Genomic DNA, 21,116 nt, shown 5'->3' with positions numbered 1-21,116 from the left:
GATTCCGGCTACAACGAAAGTAATGGCTCAATAAAACATTGTATATTTAATGAAATATATCATACCGGAGTCCAATCAATTTCATGCAGTAGATTAGCGTTGCGAGGATCTTTATCCCGGAAGAATGCTCTGGGGGATTTCTTGTCACGAATAATCGTCGAACATTGAACAAATTTGTTTTTAATATCATGAAACATCACTATATTCGGATTCAATTTTTATTTGCAACTGATTCCACATATGAACACATGCACTTATTTACATCACTCAGTTTTGCACTGAAGAAAAATGGCTACTTTGATGATTCACCGAATTTCGGTTGTCTAAAAGTTGTTTACCGAGATGTTGGTAAGTTGATATCATTAATTTGCTGATTTCGGCAAAACGACCAATTGCTGGTAAACACGGTAATTTGCAAAAGCGAATATCAGTATAACATTTTGAATTGCCGAGAAATTGGAAGTAATAAACCGAGAATTTTGGAAAAGCTATATTTGCCGAAATTTTAGTAAAATTTCGCTTTGCCGTTCGTTTTCAGCATTTTTTTTCGTCGAGGTCAAAATTAAGTTTTAAGTGTGTAATTATGGAAAATGTTATTGCCAATAACAGTGCTTTCTCACTACCAAACATACCCATATTTCGATCTCATTTCACATTATGGCGAGATAGTGACGCAATTTCGCCTGGACAATTTTGACAGCAGCCGGAATGCAGCCAGCCTTCTGACGGTTGCCAGAATTCCTCACAAGCGAGAGAGTTTGACCTTTGGATCTTAGACTTTAGACCTTAGATGTTAGACCGTGGACCTAAGGCCGTAGATCTTAGGTCTTAGACATGAGACCTTATAGTTTGGGCTTTGGACGTTATACCTCAGACCTAAGCCTTGCATCTTTACCCTTATGCTTTAGACCTTAGAGTTTGGGCCTTGCAGCTTAGAGTTTTTACCTCCAACCTTAGACTAACGATCTTATACCTTAGAGTTTAGATTTTGGATCTTAGACCCTAGACCTTAGACCGGAGACCTAACATCTTAGACAACCTCTGAGTTTGGAACCTTGAGCCAAGGCCTTATGCCTTAGGTCTTAGACCTTAGACCGTCGACCTTAGGCCTTATACCTTAGATCTTAGACCTTAGGCCTAAGGCCTTAGACTTAAAACTTTACACTTAAGACTTTAAACTTTAGACTTTAGACTTTAAACCTTAGACATTAGACTTTAGACTTCAGACTTAAAACTTTAGACATTAGACTTTAGACTTAGACTTTAAACTTTAAACTTTAAACTTTAGACTTTAGACTTTAGACTTTAGACTTTAGACTTTAGACTTTAGACTTTAGACTTTAGACTTTAGACTTTAGACTTTAGACTTTAGACTTTAGACTTTAGACTTTAGACTTTAGACTTTAGACTTTAGACTTTAGACTTTAGACTTTAGACTTCAGACTTTAGACTTTAGAATTTAGATTTTAGACTTTAGACTTTCGACTTTAGACTTTAGACTTTAGACTTTAGACTTTAGACTTTAGACTTTAGACTTCAGACTTTAGACTTTAGAATTTAGATTTTAGACTTTAGACTTTCGACTTTAGACTTTAGACTTTAGTCTGTAGACTCCAGACTTTAGACTTTAGACTTTAGACTTTAGACTTTAGATTTTAGATTTTAGACTTCAGACTTTAGACTTTAGACTTTAGACTTTAGACTTTAGACTTTAGACTTTAGACTTTAGACTTTAGACTTTAGACTTTAGACTTTAGACTTTAGACTTTAGACTTCAGACTTTAGACTTTAGACTTTAGACTTTAGACTTTAGACTTTAGACTTTAGATTTTAGACTTTAGACTTTAGACTTTAGGAATTAGACTTTAGACTTTAGACTTTAGACTTTAGACATTAAACTTTAGGCTTTCGACTTCAGGCTTTCGACTTTAGACCTTAGACTTTAAACTTTCGACTTTCGTCTTTCGATTCTCGACTCTCGGCTTTCTACTTTCGACTTTAGATTTCATGCGTTCGATTTTGGATTTCAGATTTGAGAATTTGGACTTCATATTTTATACTTCAGGCTTAAGACTTCAAAATTCTATAATTTTTTACTTTAGACTTAACATTTCGAACTTTAAATTTGAAATTTTAGGACTTTAGACTTTGGATTCTAGGCGTCAGATTTTGAACTTTAGACTATAGAGTTATTGGAATTTAGACTTTGGACCAAAACTTTCAACTTTGTACTCTAAACTATTGATTTTGACTTCAAACTTTTGACTTTAAACTTTTGACTTCAGATTTTAGATTTAAAACATCGAATTTTGGACTTTAGACTTAAAACCTTGGATTTTTAGTTTTAAATTTTAAGTCTTTTGACTATAAGCTTTAGGATTTAGACCTTTTACTTTGTACTGTATATTTGGTTCTTCAGACTGCAAACTTCAGACTCTAGTCTTAAGAGTTTAGATATAAGACTCTAGAGTTTCAACTTTAAACTTTAGACATTAGACTATAGACTTTAGATTTTAGGTTTTAGATGTAAGATTAGATATTTGAGTTTCGAGACTTAAGACTTTGGACTTCATAATTCTCGGTTGATTTTTCAGAAGGCCGTAGGAGCAAGTGACAGTTTCTCTTTTTTTACTTTCTATTTTGATTATTTTGATGTGATCATAAAGGTTTGCTTGGGGTTCACAATTCTGTTTGAAAGTCGAAAGTTTCGGCTATCATTTTATGCAAAGAGTTGAGTGATAAACGCGGAAACCATGGGGTAATTCATAGAAGATAAAGTAAACAAAGAGAAACTGTCACTTGCTCTTACGGCCTTCTGAAAAATCAACCGAGACTTTAGAGTTCTTAACTTAAGTCTTTTAACTAGAATTTTCGCTTCAAGTACGATTCAGACAGTCCGGCTTCTTCCGTCACCGTCTCCGGAGCGTCAACGTCCGTCACCGTCATTCTGTTTCTCACGATCCGGCTTCCTATCCGTGTCCGTCATGTCATTTTCTTACACGCAGAATTTGAAGAACTTAGTTTCGCACAATTTGATTCCACTAATACAAAATCTGGGAGCTTTTGAAGCCAATCGATCTGTTATTTTCCTACCTTTTAATCGAATAAATAACTTTCAAAATTAACTAGAAAGAGGAAAAAACAAAACAATCAGTTCCACTCAATAACGTAACGTACTTTGCAAATCTACTGATAAGTTTAATTTCTTATATGTGGTAAATTCCGTTTAAGAGTGGGATCTTGACAGCGAATGCATACATAACAAACGTCAGATCAATACCGTAATCATATGAATCGTGCATGAGTGCGATAATCATAGTCTGTCAAATATTCTTTCGGCGAAATGTTGACGGAGCTTGCAGTTGACGTTCCGGATCTCTGCTGGATCGTGTGAATGCGCAAAGGGAAAACTCATTTGATTAATTTTGACGGAGGCTGACGTTCCGGTGACGGTGACGTAAGAAGCCGGATCGTCTGCATCGTACATTAAACTTAAGATTTAAAACTTGAAACTTACCAATTCAGTTTAAACAGACCCTGTCAGCTTGGAGCGAAAGTAATCTTCAGTTAAGCAACGCCATCGCATGGCATTACATCGAACATATCATGTCAATTGTACGCGTGCGCTGTACTGCAATTTGACATTTCTCTTCCCTACTTCTAAGTACGAGATTCGATGTGGACTTGTCTGAGGGCGCCATGCTCGCAAAAAAAGATGTTGACAGTGATTTGTTCGGGAAATGTGAGAGCGGGATATATTGTCAATATGATGTCTTTGGTTTAAATAAATACCTTTAGATTTTAATCTTTCGATCTTCGCTTTTAGATTCAAAGTAGAGAACATGAGAAATTGGATTCAAATTGATTTGTACCGAATTTTTGTTATCCGACTTCCGATTTGATTATTCGAACGCTTTCAATACTTTGACATGTCCTACCTTTGTTAAAGGTATCAAGACTCGTTAGCTGAATAAACCGACTTCAATCTATCAAAAGGAAATACTTTCCCTTCTCAACCTGCCCAAGCCAAATTTTCCCACAATGTCCCAAACGTTTCTGACCCTGTACCGGTTTTATTATTCAGACAATTAATTCAAATTAAATCACTATGCAAAATAGGTATCAGGAACCGCAACCCGGTCGAAGAAAAAAGTTTACCACACGGAAACTTAACCCACCGCAATTTCACAGAAGAAAAAAAATCAACAACCAGGAATTCGGAACGGACCACACAAAACACGGAAGAAAAGAAGAAGAGGAAAAAATCGCCCTAAATCTTGGGAAACAAGTGCACAATGAAAACAAATCGACAAATTAGACCGAAAGTGAATCAAAACATGGCTCACGCAGGCGGGAGAACGCAACGTGAACAACAAAACAAGTGGAAGGAAGCCCTGTTCCCAGCAGACACCGATATGATGACCGACGGCAAGTCCGGCAGGACATGGAAGGCAACGACGTATAATAAGCGTGCGAAATGAAGTGGACCCTTTTACTGTGTTCTGTCAAATTCGATTCCCGTTCGTTTTGATGGATGATAGGAAAAGGAAATGCCGAAACAAAGCAGACAATGGACAATTATTGAATGTGTCAGGATCGAAGTGACTTTTGTCTTCCGTTCGGGTTGAATAGGTTTGAAATTTGAACCCTGCAATTATCGGGTTGCTTTGTTGACAGGTTGTGGGCGAAGGCCATCAAACAAAGCAAACCATCCACAGGCCAGTGTAGTTACTTTTTTTTTGGGTAAACAACCCTATTCCAATATTTACTCCGGGATTTATGACAGTAAATAAACATCTCGAATGAAAAAAAAAACAAGAGATGGAAATGAACATAAATTTTGACGAACTGAATGAGGCAGATTCCCCCACAACAAGTGCAACCGTCGGTCTGCCAGATCTGATGGCATATTACAGCAAGTACAAGTGCACAAGTAATGCTCCGTCCCTGTGTGTAGTACCCCATGCCACAGTGCGTTATAAATTCTAATTGACCCTAAAGTAAATCTTCCGGTCCGGATCAACCACTGTTTGTCGTTCGGTCATGGACGGGGGAATGTTCGGACTGTTTTTTTTTTGTTTTTGTCCCCCCTGGAGGTAGCACCATTGTTTCCAACCAACGGTAACCTATTTCTGAGCCGTGCCATAAAATTATGATCGCTTGTCATATTTTTATAGCAAGCAAATATCTGGCAGAAAGTAATCTTCTGATGTAGCTGCCAACTGCAAACACCTTCGGGATCGCTTAATTAGTGCACGTTGTTTCGCCTGGCTGGGAACCGCTTCCGATTCAAAAGCTAATATTGTACCCGATAGCCCTTGGTCTCCGTCCCACCAAGTTGTTGTTTGAAATAAAAAAAAGAGAAGGGTCTGCAGAATCAACACGGGAAGCGCTTGGGCGTCGTGCAACGATGCCTCCGTCCGAACTGGAAGACGCTAACTAACGGCTATCCATACGTGAGTTGATGACGGACGCCCGCAAGCAAGTGTAGTAACGACTTTCCGCACGTTTGATTCTGGACCTGGCTGAGATACGGTCAGTTTGGTTTACCAACGAGAAGGGGTCCGCCGATTCGAGTTTCCGGCGAAGTGTTTTTCACCGATACCAATCCAAAATCGTAGCAATCCAAGTTTTTGATGCTCAAATGTCACGTTAGTTTCTAGAAGTTGCCATCTGTGGGACCCCCCGGTGCTTTATTGTTTCTGTTGTTCATTACTGTGCAAAGGCGTGACAAGAAGAAAAATCAGCCAGCATCGTCGTTAGATCGGCCAATCGACCGGCGAGATGTAACGAGCGTAGTAACGAGCGGTTTGGCACGCGAGTCTTCCGGCTTTGGGACTGCACTTGCACTTGGGCGCATCAAGCCGTGGCCGCAAAGATGCGCAGTCGCGCGTGCCTCTGCCTCTTTTTTCTCTCTCGCTGCTCTGCTTCTGATTGTTTTTGTTGTTGATCGATGTAATAACGAAGGTTAACCGGAGAAAATTATGTGCATGCGTGAGTTCGCATCTGGATGAAACGACCAGGCGGAAGAAACTCGGCAAAAGAAAAAAAATAATAAATACTAACGACTTTCGCCGGTTGCCTGCCCGTGTTCGCCTTGACTGCGATTGTCAACTTGACTTTAGAATTATGTTTAGCAACACAAGAAAAAAAAAACAGAAGGGAATCAATTTTAATCTCCGCTTTTTTTTGTTTGTTTTCATCTTTCTTCTCCTTTCAGAACCGAACCGGCTTCAATGAGCACATCGACGTCAGCTGCGGCAGTGATTGCTACCTCACGCAGGTAATTTTGTGGCTTCCTTCATTGAAAAAATGACTGCTAGCTTCCAATCTGGTGCCTTTTTTATTTCGGAGCGGATATTCCGTAGCTAAGGGTTTCTCCATCCGATCACCGGCTGATTGTCATCCGACTGGAAACAGATCAGAATGTGACGGGGGTCAGACACACTATTTTGGCAGAAACCATTTGAACATGTGGTAATGATTTGTTTCGTTTATTGATGTCTTTACCTGTCATATGCAGGTAAATGTGGTTAAGCAAGTAGTCGACAGGACCTGGTGAAAGGTACCTAACCTGAAGCGCCTTATTGGAACAAACAGTTACATTGATCAGAACAAAATTAAATATTTCATATTTATTCACTTATTGGAAATTCACTGGTCAAGTCCAACTTGTTCTCCCCTCGAGCTCCACCGCAGACATTCAAGAAACGCATTATAGGAGGTGCTGTGATAATTTATCACAGGCTAGATGTCACTTCAGAACTCCTTAGATGACGTGCCTCTCGGTTCGACAATGTTCTATTGGTACATTGTCGCAAAACTGAAATGTAGAGGCGCTGCTTGTTCAGAGAGGATACTTTCAGCAAGAGCTGTCAAATCGGCAGAAACATTTTTTATTACTCCACCTTTTCAACGACTTCTCATAAAAACGGGCAAATTCTTTTGAAAATTAATGTAGAAATTGAAGAAAAATTGTTTACTCTGAGAAATGTTGATCTTAATTCATTGTACGAAACCGTTTATTCAGAATGGAGCAATAAACTTGGTTTGATACCATTTTTCAAATATCTGGAAATAACAAATAAAGTATCCAAAATAAATAGTTCTAGATCGCTATGCATTCTAGTATTCGAGAAATCAACATTACACTGGTTTCTGTTTAAAAAATATGTGGATCCGAACCTTACCCAATTTTACACCTATCTGAAGATTTTCCATGTTTAACCATATCGACATTCCCACGACAAGAGGGCCCAACTGCAAACGACAGTTTCTCTTTGTTTACTATTTCTTTCGCGATTTACCGAATAGATTTTATATATGACGAGTTACTTTTTGCAAAACTTTCAAATTAAAACTGCAAGCTTTCGATTTATATTGGAAACTTTCAAGAATTTGTAGTAATGGCTCCGTCATAATCAGAAGAGAAAGTAAACAAAGAGAGGCTCTCATTTGCAGTTAGGCGCTTTTGTCGTGGGACTGTCGATATGCATTGTATCACTGCACATTTACAACTCTATTTTTACATTGTTAATGTATAATTACACTAATCCTACATATTTTAAAGAAATGTGCATTAAATTGGCATTCAAAATGCAACTGAACATTATCTTACAACAACCTTCCGCCGTGCTATATATCGACATTCAATGCTTTATTTTGAAGTAACGAAACTTTAATAATAACAGTGCAATGAAATTGAATAGCTGCATTAAATCAATGTCTTGGTATCGACAGAAAGTGGAGTAGATCTATCATTTGAAGCTAGTCTAAGTTTACCTTTATTACCGAGGAAAATTTGCTTTTTACTTACATCGAAACATTCGAAAACAACACTGCTAACATTATGCATAAATATTATGTAAAATTGTGAAAAGACTATAATGCTACCCGAGATAAAATAAGATTCTTATCTGCGAACAAAACATGTCCAGGTTCCAGCTGAAAGGTGCTAACTATGAAACCAGAGAGCCACGGTTTATGGGTTCAAATCAAAATAAATATCCAAAATTATAAAAATAATACACCATAAACAACATTAATAGTGATCGTTATTTATTTATGTTGAATATTAAATATCTGTTTCAATCTTTTTCAATATTTGAATTTCATTCGTAACTGATTATTTGAGCACTCTTATTGCTTTGTGACATTTATAATCTACAGTTGAAGTCGTTACCATCGATAAAGTAGATATTTGCATTATAGCTACTTTAATAATGCGCAATTCCTGCTTCACCTGTCAGATCCTATAAGAGTCTAATAATCGCCCTTCCCAGCGTTATAATAGCATTGTAAAAGCATGTGTAACTCCGCTGCATTTAATCAATTCCTTTACGTGAATTTTTAAATCTGAAATAATGTAAAGTTATAATGCGTCGCGATTACTTGGGGTAGAAGTATTCTACAGGTATGTAGTGTTTTGTTTAGAAAAATAGGTATTTGGAAAACTCCAAAATTCTCCAGTAAAACTAGTCTGACTGGGCTCCAACTCTTGTAATTGAAAATGACTCAACGATGGACCACTGTCTGTCGAGTTTTTTGAACGGAAAAAATGGTGCTCGATCCGTTTTAAAATCGAGTCCCGAATCAGCCTCCCGTTAGACGTTTTTTATTGAACATTCATCGGATCAACGGTTCAACGTATTGGACCAATGGAGGACCTTCCGTTGAACTTTTTTTTTCACTACCGTCAACTGTCCACTTCAATGACACAAATATTTCAACTACGATAATATATTTTTTCGTGATTATAATATAAAAACATTCCTGTAAACCCCAGTTGCTATGTGTAGCTGTCAAACCGTCATTGAGTTCCCTATAAAAAAGATGAGTGGAGAATGTCGGAGACATACCCGGATTTACGTGAATACGAATAACATTAGCTCGTTGAAACTGAAATTGAGTTCTTATGAAACACAGTATCAACTTTCGCGAAAGGAAGAAAACGCTTCAAAGAATTCAGAATAAAATTCTGAAAATTCTCTCTGGTTTAGTGCCAATGGCTTTCAAACGCAACACTCAAAACAACTCAGGGCCTTCTATGTTTTACTTTATGAACCAAGAAAACGATGATGATGTTAGCAAATTATCACATCACATCACACAGCAATATAAGAACCGAGTGTCAATTGCGGAAATTATTACAAATAATGCAATATTTCATTAAACAATTCGGAATGAGTGAAACTTTCGCATTCCTAAGACTTATGCTTCAAAGTAAACCTTCAACTTCATTACTACTGCACTATACTTAGATATTGATGCAAAGCGAGGTCAATTTTCGTATTCGGAAATAAAGGTTCAAACAACTACTGTGTGGAACAAACGACCAGACCTATTATTTCAGTACAGAGGCAACAAAAACAATCAACATTATCAATCTGTAGGTCATTCCGAATGCGAAAAAAATAAGATTTATTTTTAAGCGAAATATTCTTCGATCATTCGAATTTCAACCGAAAATAAATGAAAATTCACTGGAGAATAAAAATTTCTATGTATTTTGACAGCTTCATTCGAATTCATACTTGTTTGAACTATAGCGTTGTCTACTTGTCAAACTGTCGTTAGAAGGCCAATTGATTACGCAATTTTTAAGAATCTCGGTTGTTTACAGAGTTGTCTCTGACTCAAAAATTTATCTGGATTTGTCTGGGTCAAACTATGTACAAGAGAATTTTGACCGGGCTTTATTTTCAGGCTTCAGAGCCAAAAAAAAAGGTATCATCACCTACCGTATAGAGGCCAAAACTGTAAAGATTTAACAAAATCTGGTAAAATTTGTGAAATCTGGCGAAAGATCTGGTTAGTTCCCACTTGTACGCGGCGGGCAGATTTCCCTCCAGACGGCTGCATATGTCTGTCTGGTAGACTGGTTCTGTTCTGTTTCTGTCAGATTCTTGCCATACAAGATTGGCACAACCGTTTTGAATCTGTTCTACGTCTTTAGCGTCTTGGTTTCATTTTTTCAATAAAAAGTACATTTGAAAGGAAAAAGTTATTGCCCTTCATATATACTAATTATGGAAAATGTTATTGCCAATAACAGTGCTTTTTTACTACCAAACATACCCATATTTCATATTTCATGTCATGTCATTGCCCGGCATTGAATGTGTTAGTGGCGACGTTTATTCGCGTTTGGTACAAAGTTCGCACAGCGAACGGTTCACTAAACTGATCATTTTCATTTACGATGTGCTCTTTCCAACCGTTGAATAATTCTTATCGCTCAATTTTTACACATTTTTTAGTGTGGATACTATTCGAGCACACGTTAAAGTAATATGCTGATATCTCTGGAACCGGAATCCAATAAAAGCTTTCAAATCAGCAGGCTTATTGAAATCGTGTTCAGCTATCTCCGAGGAAAGGGAGCGTATAGAATAATTCTTCGAAAGGTGCGCACTCAGACATTTGCCGATATCGTTGAGCTGAGTCGAATGGAACAAAACACTAGGGGTCTCCAGAGCTCCGATCAAAAGTCGGTTTGTACAGCAATTCTATCGCATTTCATAGAAAAAGGCAAAACAGACAGATTTATTTTATATAATTATTCCGCAATAAATTCCTTTATTTTGTAAATTAGGAATAACTTTTTACACGTTTTAATGACGAGACTTGTTTGGATTACACATTTTCCTTGTAGTATAAATAAGCGATAGGTGGATATACATTGGATTTTTCAGGTTTAAAGTTAAGATTTATGTCATTGGGAGCTGGTTGATAAGAACAGAAGCCGAACTACTTTACATCTGTTTGAAACTCTATTTTTATACTATACAATGCATTAGGTTCAATGTCAATCGGTTTAAAAAAAATATCAGCTATGTGCATTATTTTGACGTGAGCATTTCAAAAAGTGTATTCTTGATTTACAAAAATCTTTATCGGCACATGTATTGGGACACATGTTTTATGACAAGTCATAAAAACATGCACTTTCATTATTTCGTCGATAGGTTGGTAATAAAGTCCTATTCCAGTAATTTTTACACCAAATTTTTTGTTGACTGTAAACCTTAGCGATTCCGAAATAGGATTAGAAGAGAACGCCCCGAAAAACAATAGTTTTTTCCACGTGACAATCGATTTTGAACTGATGTCTAATCTTAAATCTGAAACATTTTCCTCGTTGTTCGTTTTTTGCCACGTATCCAAGATTCCTAGCAATTGATCGTTCGAACAGCAGATTGTCTTGGCAGTTACAATTAATCCGAGTGATTTGCGGTCCAGCCGTGTAAAGTCTTCCTGATTGATGTAAGAGAAAGGATCGTCACAAATTATTCTTAAACACTTCTGCTCGATTGATTTAAATTCGTAGAATCGATTATCCATCAGTTTGCAGAGCACATTTTTCGAGTCAATGGTCTGATTAAGAAAGTTCTCCACCGCTTCCAATATTTTTTCCATCGAAAACTTTTTCGATTCAATGTAAATTTCGCGCACATTGCCGGCGGTTAGCTCAATCTTTCCGTAATATAAAAACCGTAGTAATTCCAGGAAAATGTTCGGATCGCTGTCTTCAACCGGGAGCTCATTGGCCGTATAGTTTTGAAATAGTTGAAAAAAGTAATCCGATGCACTCAATAGGATCGGCTTGTGACCGTATATTCGCTGCTTGTCCGGTCCCGCCAGGAAGATTACATCCGACATGAACTGGTTGTTAAAAAGGAACTTTCTGCGGTCGGTTTCCGTTTTTATCTGCACCGAACTGGGGATCGGATCAGTTGCTATTTCGAGTTTTGGAACTGATGTTTCACTGCTCTCCATTATTGTGCGGATATACTAACAGTAAATAGCCACTAGAAAGTAAATTATTTTGTTCCTGTATCGAATTGGCTATAAATGACGAAGATGATAGAAAGCTGGAAAATATAGGCTTTGAAAAACTTACCTCAATGAACTACACATGAAACTTATTCGTTTGCTAAGGACTGAATGAGAACACGTTGGGTTGCGATATGTTAGCGGAAACTAGGCGGAAACGGAAAACTTCTCTGCCAGGGATGCCAGGTGATGTTTTCAAAACTATGTGATCGTACCAAAAATCAGTCTGTACAAAATTTGTTTACACAAAAATAAAGGTCACACTACTTCAAAACGCCCTGTTGGAAATTCATTTGCACTGCGATTTTTTTAGCAATTTGACGACTTAGGCTGTGAACCATTTCGCGGTTAATTTTAACTTTTGGTTAAAATCTGACACTTGAGTGGTTATTTGGTGTCGAGTAGTTAAATTTGACTAAAACTGTGGCCCATTTCAAAATTTGACGGACGGAAAGTTATTTGGGTTTATTTTCCACTGGAAATAATTTCAACTAAAGAATTAGTGTTAGAATTTTCATTGCGAGATTTTTTTCAGTGTTGCAAAATAACTATCGATCTGTCAAAAATAACCATGCTCTCGAGCAGGGTTATTTTTGACAACATCAAATTAACCACTCGAGTGTCAGATTTTAACCAAAAGTTAAAATTAACCGCGAAATGGTTCACAGCCTTAGAGGAGCTGATAGCAGTCTGTAATCGATTTCAGAAATCTGTGTCCTTTTTAAAATATGTTCAGCATAGTGAGAATTTGAGTAACACAGATTAATCAGTGGGCCTGGCATCTCTGTTATCGACTGGTATCGAACGTTTCGAAAGCGGCCCTTACACGAGTCATTAAAAATGTCATTACTAAAAAATAATATCATTTTAATGAACGTGTAGTGGTGCAGTAATGACGAGATTTCTAACAAATTTGAAATACATCATTACTTAGTCATCATTTAAAATGACATTTTTAATGCTCGTGTAAGGGCCGCTGAACGTTAATGCCCCGTTTAGGGCATATTCAGTAGTGTTTTAGTTCTAGGTGCATAATTTATGCCAGTTACAAAATTTAAATCTAGATTTTATAACAAGAAAAACTGGCAGTCCCAGCAGTGTTTTACTCGTGTTTCAAATATACAAAAGATAGAACGGCACACTGAGCAAAATACCATAGTAACCGTAGCCTGTTTTCCATTGTCATTTCAACTATACGCTTAAATAGTAGCAACAATCATGATATATGACTATTCACCATCTGTATTGTATAAATTACTAGACAACAAAGACTACGACTTGACTAAACTATTTGTATTTATGACTTTTCTGGCATGGTCATCCTGACAATGGTAGTCATCTCAAATATAAGAACAAATAGTTAAAATCACAATTTCTAGTAAGGTGAAATTGCTCTCGAGCCTTGATATATATGAGGAGCTGAATAGTTATCGCTACCATGTAAATATGTACACAGTATAATAATGTTACCATAAGTAGATACATGGTTTAAATGAAATTATGAAGTTTGAAAACACTATTCATGTAGTCCATATCAACAGAATTTATGTAGTAAGCACATTATTGTATAGTGTTTTTTAACCGACTATGTTTTTCATTTGTGCTGACTATACAAATTGTCAATAAACGGATATACTTTGTTATTGTCACATAAAGTTACAATACAGCAGACAATTTCGTAACACATCAGTGAATGATTTGAAAAAAATGTATATTGTGACTTATATTGTGCAATTTGGAAGGTCTTGCAGGCGAGTAAATTTTGTACCCTTACTAGTTTCCGTCGTTGAAATTAAATTTTTCAACAATTTTACCAGTAATGGCTGTTTTCTACTGAAATCGACGTCTTGTATAATTTTTATTATTCGTTATCGGTCGCTGTAGAAACAACATCAAGCGATTGATTAAAAACGACGAACATCATCCGATTCCCGGATTCAAATCGCTCGAATCCGACGGAAAAAATAACAATATATGGTAGGTTGGTATTGAGGTTTGTTTCTTGGCTATTAATTTCTTCCATTTCTTCTTCAGGAAAAACTTCACCGAACAGAGCCTGGGATCAACAGTTGCAACCAAGCAATGCTGCTCCATGTCTACGTTGATAATCAATATTTCACCAGGCACATCATCATTATAAAACTGTAATAATTGCAAATATAAAATAGAATTCAATGAAACTATTTTGTTGTTCTTGTTCTAGAGTTCAAATTCTTAAAACTTTTTAACATGTTTTGCTGATCTTCAGCATTGTTGAATCAACCACTGCCTTCAGTTTCGAAATAACTAGAAGTGAAATGTCAAAAATACCATGGCTCTGGTTATAGCGAAAACCACAATGTAAATGTCATGGTTAGCCTAACCATCTCAATCGTATTAGTTATTCATACAATATACTGTTCAATATTACTATTCTAGAGCCGATACCACACGGAACCACCCGCGATCCCATTTCAACCAGAATATTAGTTGATTTTCTGAATTCGATTGGTTAAAATTTGGTACAACTAATCGATTGTTGTTTTAACTAAACTGTCATTTTTGTTTTTCGATTAGCAGAAACGATGGTTGAAACAACTAATTTAACTGTTTGAAAAAAAATACTGTCAATTAGTGAGGACACATACCTTTCAATTTCAACAAATATTTTAGTTGAAATAACTGGTGTTGTTATTGAAACAAAATTCTGTTAGTTGAAAAATAAATCGATTTTATTTGTTTTAGACATTTCAAATAGTTGAATCAACTCGAACAATGTTATTGATTTGCGAAAATAATCAAAATATACTTACTGATACACGTCATGATCTATTTGAAATAAGTTCGGTATGTTGAGATTCATGAAATGAATATCGTTGTTAAAATATAAACAGTATTTTATATTGACATTATTAGGGCTGGGAAAACCACCGATCACTGATGATTTCAAGTGATCTTAACCGAGGAATTAATTATTATTACGAAATCAGAACTGATCTGATCTCTAAGTGATTTTGATTTTTGTATGATCATGATCATGTCAAGTCGAGATCAGTAAAGATCTAAATTCTAAAAAAAACCTCTAATTCGATCGGAAATGATTGATGTAGAAAAACATTTTTAATCAGCATAAAGCGCTCAGAGGGGCGAGTAAATTAGCGAAATTATTAAATTTACAGAAATGAGTATTGAAAGATGATGCCTTCAATCGATTGAACTAAAGTTATGCACTGATAATTTTAGTCAATTTATATGAGCTTGGGTACAACAACCGCTGGGAATTGGAATTTTGCGACGGCAATGCAAACGCGCCATTCAATCGCAACGCGTTCTGTGTGTTTGAAACCCTTCGCTCCTTTTACTTTTATAAATTAAATTCATGTCAAAAAGCGTTTTATTGCTCATGCGTGAACATCATCATCGGTATCAAACAGCAGGAAGTAAAACAGTCTGCTGGAAGTAAATCAATGATCGAATTTGAAGCATAAAATTTGTGCGCATACCTGAAAGATTACGAGATGATCATTCATTAACATTTTCTAATTTGTCACCAAATCTTTTTCATCTTAAACAAGGTTAACTTTATCACAACACCGCTGTTAGATAAACACTTGTTATCATAAATTTCTCAAATCGAATAAACACAATTTTACCAAACGCTTTAACCATCGATGTTGTTTTCATTGACATTTTGAAGCGACGCGAACAGATTTCAATTAAAAATGTTGTAGATTTTGCATTGCGATTATTGTTTTGCTTTCAACTGTCTCCGGCATTTGACAGCATTCAAAATAACATATTTTTCAACTACTTGAATATATGCAAATCAAAAACCATATTGGTTGAATCAAAAAGAAATTAGTTAAATCAAGTATCGCAAAAATCAAAAACTGCGATATCGCAATTTTATGATCGAAGGGTTCTCCGTGCATTTATAGTAAACATGAACTTGACTATTGTTGAAATCATCTGATTTAATAGTCGGCTGAAAACCACTATACTCGCATGGTCAGGTTGGCCCTCTATATAGTAACTGTTACCATAATATTTTTCTGAGTGCATCGTTGACCAGTTTGACAGAAGAACTGGTCGAATAAATAAAACTAGAACGGCTTGCTGGGGATATGTTTGTTCCAGTTTCTGTTCTATTATAGATCTTCCATATAGAACTTCTAGCTGCTGAATTGGCACTTACACTTCTGCTGGCTGCCAGCATGCTGGTGCCAGTGTACTGCCCTCTTAGAAAAAAAAAACGTTCAACGGTGGTCCTTCGTTGGTCTAATACGTTGGATCCTTGGACCACAGTTGAACGTTTTTTTCCTAAGAGGGCAGTACACTGGCACCAGCATGCTGGCAGCCAGCAGAAGTGTATACAGGGCATAAGTTTTGCATCCTTTGAATTTATTGCGCTTCTTTACCGACACTAAACAAAATGATTACATTATAGTTACGTAAAAAGCGATGTGAATATTTTACACCCTACTTTTTACGTAGCTTTTAATAGGCTGACCTATTTAATGAAGAATCCGGTAAAAGTTTAGATAGGAAATTGTTATTTTTTACATTGGTAAAAGCTACATGCAATGAACATGTAATTTACGTACTATTCACGTTCCTCACACTAAGATTTGATTCCGTTATTCGGTAATTTTATAGACTAAAATTTACGGTAATCATTAGAAATAACCGATATTTCAGTATATGCATTTTATTTTACAAAAATTAGGCTTTTTTACCGACTATTCATTAAACGCAAGTTTTGTTACATAATACTGTAAATAAATATACAATGGACTCGGTAAATATGAATATTCGCCGAGTACGATATAAACATACAAATATTCGGTAAATATGACAATTAATAAAAAACACACTGCCAATCACTGAAAACTCTAGTATAAGATCGAGGACAAACGAAGCAGGAATAGAAAATCTTCGAAGAGATTGAGGTACATATGCATATATTTTTAAAACAGAAGAACTCAATTTGCGTGTATACTAAGAACCAGTAAATAATCACTTATTACAGTGTTCACATGTTGTCAACACTTAACGTTCGAGAGCAATCTCGAGCGGACTCAACGGAGATTGTGCAGTTTTCTACACACTTAAAACCGATTCTCGAGCTCGGCATACTGAAAACCATTGCTTACCATTTTCAAGATATAATTTTTCACTCTGGAAACTTAAGTAGATTATCTGACGATTGGTCAATTCACGTAAAATGTATGTGAGGATTCTATTCATTTTAGGGGATGTTCGAGTAACATTCATTTTAGTCATGTAAATAAATTCAATTTGTCACTTGAAACTGTTCAAGTAATTCTAGCGTGAATTTTTATTTGAGTGTGAAAGTTCAACATCAGTGAATCACACTGATAAATGAGGCGGGAGGGTCATGTCAGCGATATAACTGGATTACGTGGATACGAGTGAAACTGATATGGTTTTTCAACTCTTTAGAATCGCACCGATAATCGCATATACTAGTTGATTGATTGTGTGAGTTTTGCAAACTCTAAATTGCATGATTGCAACGTTACACTTATGAGGCGCAACACAGGAAAGCAAAAAGTTACGGGGTTGTGTAGGGGACAATACCGATTAAATCAAAAATCCAATGTTCAATTTCATTCATAAATTGAAAAATCCACAACAAATCGTTTTCTTGCCATCTAGGATCTCTAAATTTAAGATGTGAGATGTCAAACCCGTCTTGAAATGACAAACTGTATAGCGAATTGAAGGACTATCCACAAATTGAATTTAGGATTTCTAAAATATAAATTTTTGACGTGGACAACAATAATTCATTATTCCTCCAAAAAATCATGAAAAATGGTAAAACATTGCTCAGTTTTGATTTTAAACGAGAAATGAACAATTTCGCAATAGACGAGAAATCTATAATAAGAGCATTGTGGGTAAAAATTGATGATCTTTCACAACATGCACAAATGCGTCATCCTCAACAGTCAAATGAAAATACTCATGGTTTACAAGACTACACAGTTCGTGAGATCAGCTGTCTCTAATAAAAAATGAAAATAAATAGGGTAAGGGCTCCCTAATTCATCTGAGCTCCTATTTCCATCTCATCCCTTCACCTCATTACTTTGAACACGAATAATGTTTTACAACCTACCTGAACCAAACTGTGAAATGTTTTAAAATGATTATAAATGCTATTGTCACACTTTCCCATTGAAAGAAATGGGTTTAAGTTCTTCGGTTATCGTTTTTTTTAGTTAAAATGAACTCACTTTTCAATTTAGGACACATTTTCGTCTCAAGGTTTACAGTTCGTCATGTTTCTAAAAATCTACTAATCGATTCGTCTCAAAACATGATCACTATTTCGCACAATTACACTACCATTGAATGCTGGGTGGCTTTATAATTAATAATGTTCACTTGCCACTTGTTTAATTAACGATTTAAAACGTAAAAAATTACCCGACAAACAATAAAAGTCTTCAAAAATATGAGATGAAAACTTTTCACTTAGTTCACTTGATTGCGCTTTGTTTTCATCTCATTTGGTTTCGCAAAGTTGCCAAGTTATCTCATCTTGTTACAAAAAATAAATTGTTTTTCTTCTTCAAATTATTATCAAAAAGTATGTTTTTGGTATCCGTGTCATTAGTTTAATTAGATTATTGATATTAATATTTCAATAGAACTGTTTTGGCTTCGAATATTACCAGAAAGAGCGTGTTAAATACTAATGAAATAACCATTGTGGGAAATCTAGTAGCACTGGTTTCATTCCGCTATACGTCAACATAGGGCTGTGAAGTGTGTGTGTTTCATCGGCTGTGCACAGAGATGCCAGATATTTTCATAGAAAATATGTATTCCGTTGCATAGAAAGTCGATATCTGCTATCTGTTTTCACTAATGAAATGATGTTAACAGATAGTTCTTTATATCTCCGTAAGTCATTGCCCCGCTCACGAGAATATTCAATTTAGGAAATCTGTATAAAATCTGCACTTTGATTTCAATCAGTATGCGAACGCAAAAATCTATACAAAACAAATAAATATGTATAAATGGCATCTCTGGCTCTACACTTTGTTTTAAGAAGGGCTAATGAATGAATAGTAACAATTACATTTGGGTTGTTGTTTAAAGTTCACCAAATGAACTTTACAATAAAGTTTTAAATTCAAAGCGAAAGGTAACGGAAACGACCGAAAAATTTTTAAACGTTGAAATGATTTCAAACTGGCTCTAAAAATATCGTGTGCTGTCTCGTAACATAGTTAGCATTAGGCCGTTTTTAAGAAGAATTCTGACATTTTGAACCTGAGAGTGTAATAGTGGAATATTTTGTTTTGATTGCTGTCGCCATTGCTAATTTATAGGATGAATAAAGGATCAACGATAGGATGGATAAAAATCCATTGAGATGGAATTAGGAGCAGAGTAGTGAACATTTCATAAGTGTTTTTTGCTTTTTTATGGATATTAGTTAAATTTTCAAGAAATGTGAATCAATTCTCAACGTGGAGCAAGGCGAATGAAGCAGTAATATGAAATTGTTATTGTGATTTTAGTGGCTAAATCGGGGTTTTGAGGCGACGTCCTTACAAATGAGATGAAATAGGGAGCCCTTACCCTACATTCGCCTCAAATCTAAGCATCGCTATAACAGCAGTATTGTGCACAATTTTCGAACTATTTTTCCTGCGGTAACGCTTTTTAGAGTCGAAGCAAAGATATTCTATTCCATTTTATCACAATTCGTTGATTGAAAGTCTAGAAATCGGTAAAATAACATGATCAATCTAGTAATGAGATATATTATTACCTTTTTTACCGAAATTTCAACAGTTGAACGTTCGGTAATGATTTCGGTAAAAATGTGCTTACCGAATTAATTCGTAATCCGAAAATAGCTAAGCTGTCATGAATACCGAACATTTCAGTAAAATTAAGTGTCATATTAAACGTCAAATGTACCGAAGTGCTCTGTAAATAATACAGTTAAATCTGTAGTTCGATAGATGAGAAGCTGTCAAATGTTACCGAACATTTCAGTTGAAATGAACGCCAGAAATAACCGAATCGCTCTGTAAAATATATCTGTATTTTTGTACATATATTAAATATACTGTAAACATGATTTTTTGTAAACTGAATAAATAAACCTTCGTTGTTTTTGTAAATGCTTCACAAACTAACAACAAAATAAGTAAGCCATAGCGCTTAATTATGTGTTCCATGTAAAAATGTTGTTCCAGTGGTACCAACTTCATCTACTCTCAGTACAACACTTTGAATAAAAATAAAAAAAATTGTTAATCGGATGGCGCCGGTGGAATATTGAAAACAATGTATGCTTCCATTAATATTTTGAAGGTAGATCTCAACTCTAACAGAACAGGATTTCTGTACATTCCAATGCATATTGTGCAATCGTTTGAATCCTGCAATAAGGAGCCTCGTACAGACAGTTTAGGGGGAAATTCTTCATTTGGTAATTCGTCTTTTGCCTGTGAAATAAATAACACAGACTCATTTTTATATATGTAGTTTAATACATAACTAACTTAGATAGTATAACTCCTGTTATATCATGCGTCAAATGATTTAAAAGACTGAGTTTGACAACTTTGGTTTGCACTGAGACTAACAACTTTTTCCGCGGGAAAATAAAATATTTTTTCAAGTACAACACTTTTGGTAAATATGATTATAGATTTCAGGAATATGTTCCAATACCGACTAGTTCGGCAATGAAATTTACATTTGAATTCGTTAAATCGATAGACGTTGTTAAAAGAATCGCGGACCCTTCGGTGTTTTTCGTATTACTGGTTATATTCGGTAATTTGTTTTACCGAACTCCACATGATTTTTTAAGTGTGTAGAAACAATAACCCGATATCAGCCGTATTTATTATTTAAAAAATATCGCTTATTTCCTACCGTACAACAGATTTCGAATTCCCTTTGCTTCGAATTTTTTTCATTGCTTATCGCATAGTCGACAGCATACAAAAAATAAACGGCAGTTGATCAGGTGCAAGACCGCTCCAAATGTCCGTCAATTACAGTCAATCCAACCGAAATAGAAAAGCACATAATAATACCAATAATAAAGGGGACACTCTTCCTCCCGATCAGCGATTCATCCGGCGAAACGACGGCAAAACCCCAAAGCGCGCAAGCAAACAGACAGAACAAACCCGGCCAGAATCGCGCAGGCAAGAGCGCAGAACCTTCCGGTCCGGACTTACGGTCGAGTGATTTTATAAGTCATCACCCGTCGTCGTCGGTCATTCATGTTTTTT

At 35.8% G+C, this 21,116-nt stretch overlaps 2 protein-coding genes across 5 annotated transcripts in view; one reads left to right on the top strand and one right to left on the bottom strand.

The window, feature by feature from the left end:
* The window catches only part of LOC131425897 (protein sevenless), an 85,820-nt gene that overhangs the window by 18,124 nt on the left and 46,580 nt on the right, over positions 1–21,116 (top strand). For all 4 annotated transcript variants that reach the window (XM_058588173.1, XM_058588172.1, XM_058588171.1 and 1 more), the window contains exon 2: positions 6,221–6,283. In XM_058588173.1, coding sequence (XP_058444156.1) covers positions 6,221–6,283 — 63 coding nt within the window. The remainder of the gene's footprint in view (positions 1–6,220; positions 6,284–21,116) is intronic.
* On the bottom strand, positions 10,387–12,601 carry LOC131425904 (kelch-like protein 41). Its single transcript, XM_058588183.1, has 2 exons — positions 11,903–12,601; positions 10,387–11,847 (listed from the first exon to the last, which is right to left on the bottom strand). Exon 2 carries the CDS (start codon positions 11,776–11,778, stop codon positions 10,861–10,863), a length of 918 nt encoding a protein of 305 aa, XP_058444166.1. The 5' UTR covers positions 11,779–11,847; positions 11,903–12,601; the 3' UTR covers positions 10,387–10,860.

The sequence above is a fragment of the Malaya genurostris genome, chromosome 1 (genome assembly GCF_030247185.1).
Source record: "Malaya genurostris strain Urasoe2022 chromosome 1, Malgen_1.1, whole genome shotgun sequence".
NCBI lineage: Eukaryota > Metazoa > Arthropoda > Insecta > Diptera > Culicidae > Malaya > Malaya genurostris.
Note: the sequence above shows the minus strand (reverse complement) of the source record. Positions and strands in the feature narration are given on the sequence as shown.

What these genes read in the sequence shown, in the direction of transcription:
- LOC131425904 (XM_058588183.1), bottom strand. Translation starts at nt 11,778, where the DNA reads ATGGAGAGCAGTGAAACATCAGTTCCAAAACTCGAAATAGCAACTGAT.